General features: G+C 37.1%; 1 protein-coding gene across 2 annotated transcripts; it reads right to left on the bottom strand.

Moving 5' to 3' along the window:
• Positions 1-2,300: 2,300 nt before the first annotated feature.
• LOC117782720 (histone-lysine N-methyltransferase SETD1) lies at positions 2,301-8,733 on the bottom strand. Of its 2 annotated transcripts, none has more exons than XM_034619748.1 (6): positions 8,459-8,733; positions 7,951-8,272; positions 7,636-7,885; positions 3,795-7,576; positions 3,097-3,730; positions 2,301-3,030 (listed from the first exon to the last, which is right to left on the bottom strand). In XM_034619748.1, exons 2-6 carry the CDS (start codon positions 8,241-8,243, stop codon positions 2,857-2,859), a joined length of 5,133 nt encoding a protein of 1,710 aa, XP_034475639.1. In that variant the 5' UTR covers positions 8,244-8,272; positions 8,459-8,733; the 3' UTR covers positions 2,301-2,856. The 2 variants fall into 2 exon arrangements, with proteins under 2 accessions (XP_034475639.1, XP_034475640.1); XM_034619749.1 differs by having other exon boundaries at positions 7,951-8,250.
• Between the last annotated feature and the right edge of the window lies 1 nt (position 8,734).

Here is an 8,734-nt window from a genome sequence, read left to right as displayed (position 1 = left end):
AAAAAGGGCGCCTGGACCTGTTCACTATGCAGGATATGATCGATTTTATAAAAGAAGTTAAAAAATGCTCAATATTGTACTATGTTGACGGAAAAACTTTCCATTCGTAAATTCAATAATTTGCGCTTTGTAAAATGTAAGCAAAGCACAGCTGACGCAAAAGTGTGACCAATCAACATTTGGTTTTTTTTTTGGTGTTGCGTTGGTCATTCGAAATTTCGATGGACAGCGTCAAAATATATGACACTTTTTTTTTGCCCTGTCTAATCTTGGTGAGTACTAAAACAAAATAAAAATTTGTGTAAGGAAATGTGTACAACTTTAATTCCTCTTTTATAATACTTTTACAATATTAAATATTACTTATAACATTTATAAGGATTTCAAAAAATTTTTAAAACTTATCGGAAAGGCTATAGTCCAGACCCCGACTATAGGAATACCCGTTACATACTTTTAGGTGCTTGAATTGCTTTAAATATTAACTGTTTAACTGATCTTGTTGCGATTAAGTAGGATGATTGATAATAATAATAGATAACGTTAATTACCAAAAATAGCGTTATATCTTAAAACTTAAAAGCAGTGATGACGGACAGACGGACATGGCTATATCGACTCAGCTGATAATGCCTATGAAGAATATATATACTTTATGTGGTGGTTTTTCGAAATTTGCAGGGCGAAAAGGCCAAATTGGCTACTTCAGCTCTTATAGTCTCTGAGATTGTGTGACGAACGATAAAAACCGGTTCAACGTGGTTCCGTTCAGAACCGGTTGCAGCCTTGGTTTTTAATCCCTGTTGCATGCGGCATTTTATATCATTGTGTGTTTGGAAGAATGCATGTAGTAGGCAGAAGGAGGCGTGGCAGACCCCAAAGTATATATATTAATGATCAGGATCAACAGCCGAGTCGATTTATCCATGTCCGTCTGTCTGTCCGTCCGTCTGCTTGAACGCCTCTATCTCAGAGACTATAAGAGCTCGAGCCTTCAAACTTGGTATGGATTCCTTCCTGGATACCGTATGCAGATCAATTTTTTTTTTTATTTTTGGATCGGACCTCTATAACATATAGATGCCATAGGAACGATAGATTAATAATGAAATTTTAATATAAAAACTTCTTGTTTTGCATATCTCAACCAATCTGACACAATATACACATGGGCTGGTATTATACATCCAGACCAAATTTGGTTTAAGTCGGACCGCTATATCATATAGCTGCCATAGAGACGTGTAAAAGTTTTTTTTAGGATATATCAACCAAACTGATAGAATATGCAATTATTTTGGTGTTTGTTTGAATTGTAGAATATATAAGTTTTTTAAGTTATTAAGCTTTATTATCAAAATTGACGTGTTTTCTTTGCATTTTTATTAAATTATTGATGCTGGAAAAGAGATATAAAAATCCTTATAACATATTCACACCATTTCGGAAGTCAATTTTAAAGATAATAGACAAAATATAGAAAAACTGAATTTATTTAAATGAGCAGTCGGTATGCTTATACTAGTAAATTCATTGATTAAACAAGTAACTCGAAAATGTTTGGGGAAGAATATTTCATAAGATGTGAGGTTTTGAACAATTTTAAGTTTTTGGATGCGGCGAAACTTTCTGTAGAAATGACCATATGTAAATAAGACTGCGAAACTTTTTCTTTGGATGAAATATAAAAACTATGCATTAGTCGACACAAAAAAAAAATGCTAAGAGCAAATTTTATTTTTTCGGTTGGTAACAGTTTTTACGTATACATTTGAACAGAAACAAAACGTGTTGATGAGTTAAGATATGTAATAAAAATTAAAGAATAATTTTAGTTTTAGTTTGGAATTAAAAAAAAATTTTAAATAAAATTTGTAATGAATTTGTATATTAAACTGTGTAACTTTAACATGAAGTTTTTAATTAAGGTTGATAAATAAAACTTTTGAGCCGAAGTCTGAAATAGATTCGAGAAATTAGAACTATATGCTACAAATTTTTATCAAAGCGAACCTTTTAATCAAAAAAGTAGTTAGGTTCGGCGTCGGGAAGCAAATAATTTTAGAGGTTTAGTTCGATATCCAGTTTAGGTAGCCCATAAATCCGCACCGAACCGGTTTTGCGGGATTCCGCTTTTAACACATTTGTTAATGTATTTTGAGCTCTTTCGAATGCAGTTGTTTTCAAGTTTTTTTTTGTTTTTCGTACAAATACTTTATCTGTGCCAATAATGAACCAGTTTCTTTTATTCAATAAGCATTAAAACAAGTAACCTTTTACTGATATAATAAAAACGCAAGTATAGTGTTTAATGCATTATATTTTAATCTTAATATATAATGCATATAGGAAAAGAACTTCACGCAAGCGTTGGTTGTTTTTTAACTTTATACAGATTTTTCACATTCTATTATTATACATTTTATATATTCATTGATTGATATATTTGTATATATATTTACAAATCCACGACTATTGCTACTATAATAAATTTTTTTAGGAATTTCTGAACTCTGAACATCCATTTAAAATGTATCGACACGACATATTGAACTGTATAATAGTCAATAATTGGGTAGTTCAAATTTCGCTACTATTATTTCGAAGCAGCGTGTTGAAAACAGTTTATAGTCAAATATATTTTACGTCTATTTTTGTCAAAGAAAGCGTTACAAATAAAAAATCTTCCTATTGAACATCCTTGTTATCCTGAATTTAATATACATTTTCAGTATCTTAAAATTAAAATATGTTCTATTTTAAAGTAACTGCATACATAAAATAATATCGTGTTATCCCAATATCTATAATATTTGTTAATTTAACTCGCACATATACATTTTTTGTAATTTAACCTTAATTAAGTGTTCCCCTACACCCTTGAGCACCACAAAGACATGGGATCTTTTCCTCCTCTAAAGGAAATTTGTAGTCGTATGTTATTTCTTCATTAATTCCAATGGGTTGCTTTGAATATATAACTATTTTTTTTTCGGACTCTATGGTAATGACTTTGGCATAACAGTTTGGCTAAAATTTAAATAAAAAAATTAGTAATGGTTTCAGTTATTAGATATCTTTATAAGTTGTACTTACATTGCAGCTGTGATTTATAAATCTTGCCAAATTGCCACATTTTGTAGCGTCGATAATTGTTTCCATATCGATTCGGAATAAGTATGAGCTGCCAATGCCGATCGCCTCATATTTTGTCTCTCTTAAATCGGCAACAACTGGCCGAATCATTTGACCAACGTATTCTATGACCATTTCATCTGCCGCGATAGGTTCCATGGCAAATAGTCCCCAGTCATGAATTGCCGATTTTGCAAATTTAAGCTGTTTTTTACGGAATTTAAGCTGATTGAATTTTAATAGCTCGGACTCGCCCATTGAACCGAAGGCAGTTAATAAACGACGTTGATTCGATCGCGCTTCCCGTGAAATGCCTTGCATTTTTGATATCAGTTTATTATGGTGATGGTTCGTCAACGCAGTTGGCTCGTCACAACGGTCTTCATTTTGGGAATCATACGTATTGGCTTTGGCATGATGATACTTGTGTTTAGCCTTTTCTCGCACATCCAGCTTGTAGAAGCCCTCGGTGCGTGCACATCCAGTTTTGTGACGCATCAGTTCGTCGTCTTTTCGTCGCTTTTTGGGAGGTGGTGGCCAAAATGCCCTATCCGTAGTGCAATGATTAACCCAATGAGTATTGTTCAAAAACATACTGAAAGTACAAGTATTAATTTAGAATATCTGTATGGTAGTATTAAAGATAAAAATAATCTTACGCATATGGTTCCTTTTGAAGATGTTCGCTGTAGCTTGCCTTGATGTATTTAATGTCCTCCAGATCGATGCCTTTCGTAAGAAATGTGTACAATATAACCATTTCTTCGTTTTGATCACGTGCATTAAACATTTCACTTGGAACAAAGTTGGAAGTTTGTCTGGCCAATTCAGAAAGTGTGGTTTTCATAGACTCAATTTTATCAATCTTTTTATTGGGTTGTCGTCCAGTAAGATCCTTTCTCTTCTTCTGAGCACGAACAGAATCTTTGCGCGGTCTTCCTGGGCCTGGTCTCGCTATCTGAGTATTATCTATCTCTTTCTTAATCTTGGAATCAAATCCGGATGTTGAAACATTACCGGAAGCGACTACTTGTGCTTGTGGTGGCAAGGAATAACAGTGCTCGAGAGCCACCTGACTGGCCTGCGATGCTTGGCTCGAGCCACTGTCTGATGAGGCAGGAGATTGCTTTCCGTTATATATTCGAACTTCGCTTGGTTGACTGATACATGGTGCTGCACTGAGCTCCTCAGATTTTATATCACTTTCGTGTTTAAGGAGCATCTCGTCCTTAATATCTGCCGTGTAGTTGATCAACTCTGAACTAGCTTCAATTTTTTCTAATCCTCTGATTTCAGCATCACCATCCTGAATATTTTTGCTGTAGAGTGTCAAGTCTTCTGTCAAATGAACTTTCAGTTTGGATCCTGGTGTTGGTGGCAGTTTCGAAATATCAGGAGTTTCTGGCATGTCAAATGACGACATTTTATTAATATCAAGCTTCAGATCAATATTTAACGTTTTATTTGGTGGCTCATTTGCATTTTTCTGTTGCTCTTCTAAGAATTCCCGTTCTATTTGAGCCATATACTCTGTGTTTCGCCGCCTCTTTTCCTGATACTCACGCTCCTCGTCAGAATCGCTATAAATTCGATCATATTCAAAATGTGATTTTTGTGTGGACATGCCATCGGACCTCGGTATTGTTTCCTCATCGTAATCTGGTGGCGGAACTGGTGTAGGTGAGCGGCGGGATTCGTTATTAATTTTTTCATCAGTCTTTGACTCTAATACAAATTTCGAACCAATGCCAATTTCATCCGTACCAAAACAACTATCCTTGCTGATATCTTCAAGGTCTGATGGAATGGCTGAGATGATTTTCGATTTTGAATTATTAATTCGCTTTGGTTCAGCATTCAGATCATCATCATCATCATCAGTGTCCGAATAAATATCAATTTTTTTCGTACGACCTCGTTTTGTGGCTTGTATTCGGTTAATGGATTGGTTATCATCATCTGAATCTGAATAAACATTCTGAATACTACCCTCTGTAGCCTTCAAATCACGTCTACGCTTTTTAGAGAATTTCTCTCTTTCATTTGCATTGCTTGAAGGCATATCTTCATCAAAGCTTTCATCATCACTACTTCTTTCATTTTCAGCTCCATCGGCAATCTCCTCGGCATCATTTTCACCCTCACTATTTGATGATGACGATGTGGATGATGAAAAGAAACTTGAGGCACTTCCTTTTCTTTTTAATCGTACATTGGATGCTGTCAAACGCAACTTTTCAGCATCCCTTTGCAATGTGCGGCGTTTTACATTTAGATTTTGAGCATCTGAAGTACCCATATTTGAATCGTCCTTATCTGAATCTGAACGCTGTACCATTTCTTCTTGATCGCTAAGGTCCCTCTCCAATTTATCGGGAATGGGACTAGGATGTTTGGGAACTCGTCGAAATGATGGTAATTTTGGCATTGCGGCACGTATACCAATGCTGGAAAATGATTGAAAATCTGGCATTTCTCTTTGGGTATTAATCAAATTATTAATATCGGGAGGCTTCTCTTTGCTGACATTTTTCTCCACGGGGTTACTAGTCACTGGAGTTGCATCAACAACTGTAGATAACGTTTTTGACCGAGCCTTAACGGTTTGTTCGTCCCACCAGGCCTCAAAGTTTTTAAAAGCTGTCATTTCAATCATCCGCTTGTTAACATCTCGTTTAAGGATTTGTTTCAGTTCCTCGACTATAAAGTTCATAACCTTTTTAACATTTTGTTTCAATTCGTCATTTTGATCAGGCTGCGTAGTCTGATAGCCATATGTCTGAGCATACGGATCCAAATGAAATGCATCAGCAGAAACCACCCCAGGTAAGTATGACGACTGCATGTATGCACTGTTGGAGAAATACTTGCCAGTTAATCCTGTATTTGCTCCAATGGCGGAGGGGTAGTGTCCATATCCATAGGCTGAGTGATGATAGTAATAATTCCCTTGATGAGATGCTTGAATATCCGTATATCCAGCAAACATGACTTTTGTTGTTAGTTGACTTGACGAATCTGCAGATACCTTTGTCGTTTCTTCATGCGAAGACAGACTTGACAACGACATATTGTCATCATTATTATCATTCGTGTCGGGCTTATCCGATGAGTTTTTAACCGTTTCCTTTTTATTTAAAATATCATCGTCACTTGAAATATCACTGGCTCCATGTTGCTGCAAAGCCGAAACGTTCTTCTCAATCGCCTTTTTATTGTGTGAACTATTCGAATCGCAATGAGACTCAGTAGCCTCAATGGCTTCCTCGGCCTTTGTTTTGTCTGTTTCCGAATCACTACTATCCATTTGAAGAAATGGTGGAGCATTTCCAAACGTCTTTCCTTTGAATATCAAAGCAATACGCGTGTCCAAATCAACATTTTCCGTGTTAAGATCCGAATCAGCAACAGTCTCAAGATTACTATTACTTTTGCTTGACTTTGATCGCTTTGGTGACAGTGATTTTAAAACAACTGACTCTGATGAATGTGAGTTATCTTTTGTGTGGAATACTGATGCCGGCGGTTGTGGATCATCCCAATTTTCTTCCTCCTCCGGAGGCGGCGGTGGTGGCGGTGCTGGCTGTGAATCTGGTTGCGGTGCGGGCCACCTTCTCATGGAACCTGGCCATGATTGCATGTTATCAGCCATGGTGTAACAATATTGATTGTATCCATAATTATCAGATGATATTATATTAGATGCCGGAATACCAGAATAATATTGTTGATTCTTAAATGCCGATAATGCGACATTCTTATCTTCTGCGCATTCACTATTTGAGTACCGCTTATCGTGTTTAGCACTACTGCGATCCTTGCGATCACCATCAATATCCATAGATCGATCACGATCGCGTTCTCGGTAATCTCGTTCTTTCGATGCGCTAAGACGATGATCTCTCCTCTCCCTCAATCGGTCCCGGGAGCGATCTCTTGATCTATTCCGATCTCGAAACTTATCCCGTCCCTTAGGTCTGGAGTAGTCGTATGCCCTTGTATCTCGCTCCCTGTCTCTTGAGTTGTAAAATCGATCCCTGCTTGACTCCGGACTTCTTTCGCGCGATCCTCGAGAATAGTAATGACGACTATGACGTGAGCTGCTATATTTATTACGTATCCCGCGTTCTCTATCATAAGCTCTTTCTACGGAATGTTGTACTCGATCATTTAGAAATCTGTCGCGTTCGCGTTCTCTGTGACGGTCGCCATCAATTTCACCAAACACTGCACTCTTACTAAATGAATTATAGCCACCACTGGATACTATATTTGGATCTTCCTTTTCAGCATACTCATGCATGTGCTCCTTTTTCGAAATACCCGTTTGCGTTGAATGCGGCGTGGCGGCAATTACAGGTCTTGGTATTACAGGATTTGTTAAATTATCGATGGTTTTCTTTAACACCGCACCAAATGGATCGCAGAATACGTTTAAGATCTATTGAATATACAAAAGTTTTAAAAGAAAGTCTCCCCACATCCATTAACAAGACTTACCTTTCCCATGACTGACTTCTGGTTGTATTTCTCGACAAACTGACGTGCTCCCTTAGTGCTTTCAAAGACTATTCGAGCGATCCCCAAGTGCTTATTTGTCGTTGGGTGATGATATATATTTATTTCATCGGTGGATCCGCATTTATCTAAAAGGCTGGATAGAAACTGTTTGTCGATATTGTCATTGAGATTGACGACAGTCACTTCAATAGCAGGCGGCTGACCAACGTAATCTGCATCGATCACAAATCTGTGAATTAAAGTAGATATAGTATTAAATTAAGTTCAGTAACAATTAAATACTTTAACTCTTACCGTGGCACAACCAGCATTAATGGCTCGACTGGTTTAGCTCGAATCCGAATAAGGGGATTGCGTGGATCGCGAGGTGTAATTGTGGGGTAAGTCGGATCTCCGGGAACCATACCATCGTACCGGTACAATTTGGATCCACATTTTAGCAATTGTGGATCCGCCAAGAGTTTAAAGTTCCTGTGCATTCTCGTTTGACACGAAGGGTTAAAGCCAGGACCATCACGATAGCCTTGTGCCTGCTCCCCAGATGTATCTCCGCCATTAGTTAAGAAATTGTTATTGCTGGTATCCATAGACAAACTGTTGGCCACGTTTACGGAATCTTTTAAAAATATAAATATATACATATGTATGTATGTATGTACGTACGTATTCCGAAAGATACAAATGAAAGCGTTCGCATTTGTTTTGAATTGCACGTGTCACACACACACATACAGCATAAAAACAAACACAAACACAAGCAACAACAATTGAAATGTAATCAAACACAACTCTTGTTACTTACTTTTATTGTATCTTGCTAAAGACGGCTGACGACTATGTCGGCGGGCAGAGCACAGACTGTCCGTCCCGTCCGGGTGTTTATTAAAGTGGGATCCAAAATATTTCAGATATCGCTCCGTCGAAGGGATATGACTTCCCCACTTTTCGGAAATCTTATACCTACGCTATTTATCTTGCATTGCAGTTATGCCACTAATAAATTCCAAAAATCCCGATATATAACAACATATAAAGTGCCAAGACTCAGTCGAATAAAAAATACACAGAAAAAACGAGG

This window comes from Drosophila innubila (assembly GCF_004354385.1).
Source record: "Drosophila innubila isolate TH190305 chromosome 2L unlocalized genomic scaffold, UK_Dinn_1.0 5_B_2L, whole genome shotgun sequence".
Taxonomy (NCBI): Eukaryota; Metazoa; Arthropoda; class Insecta; order Diptera; family Drosophilidae; genus Drosophila; species Drosophila innubila.
This window is presented reverse-complemented; position numbering and strand designations above follow the sequence as displayed.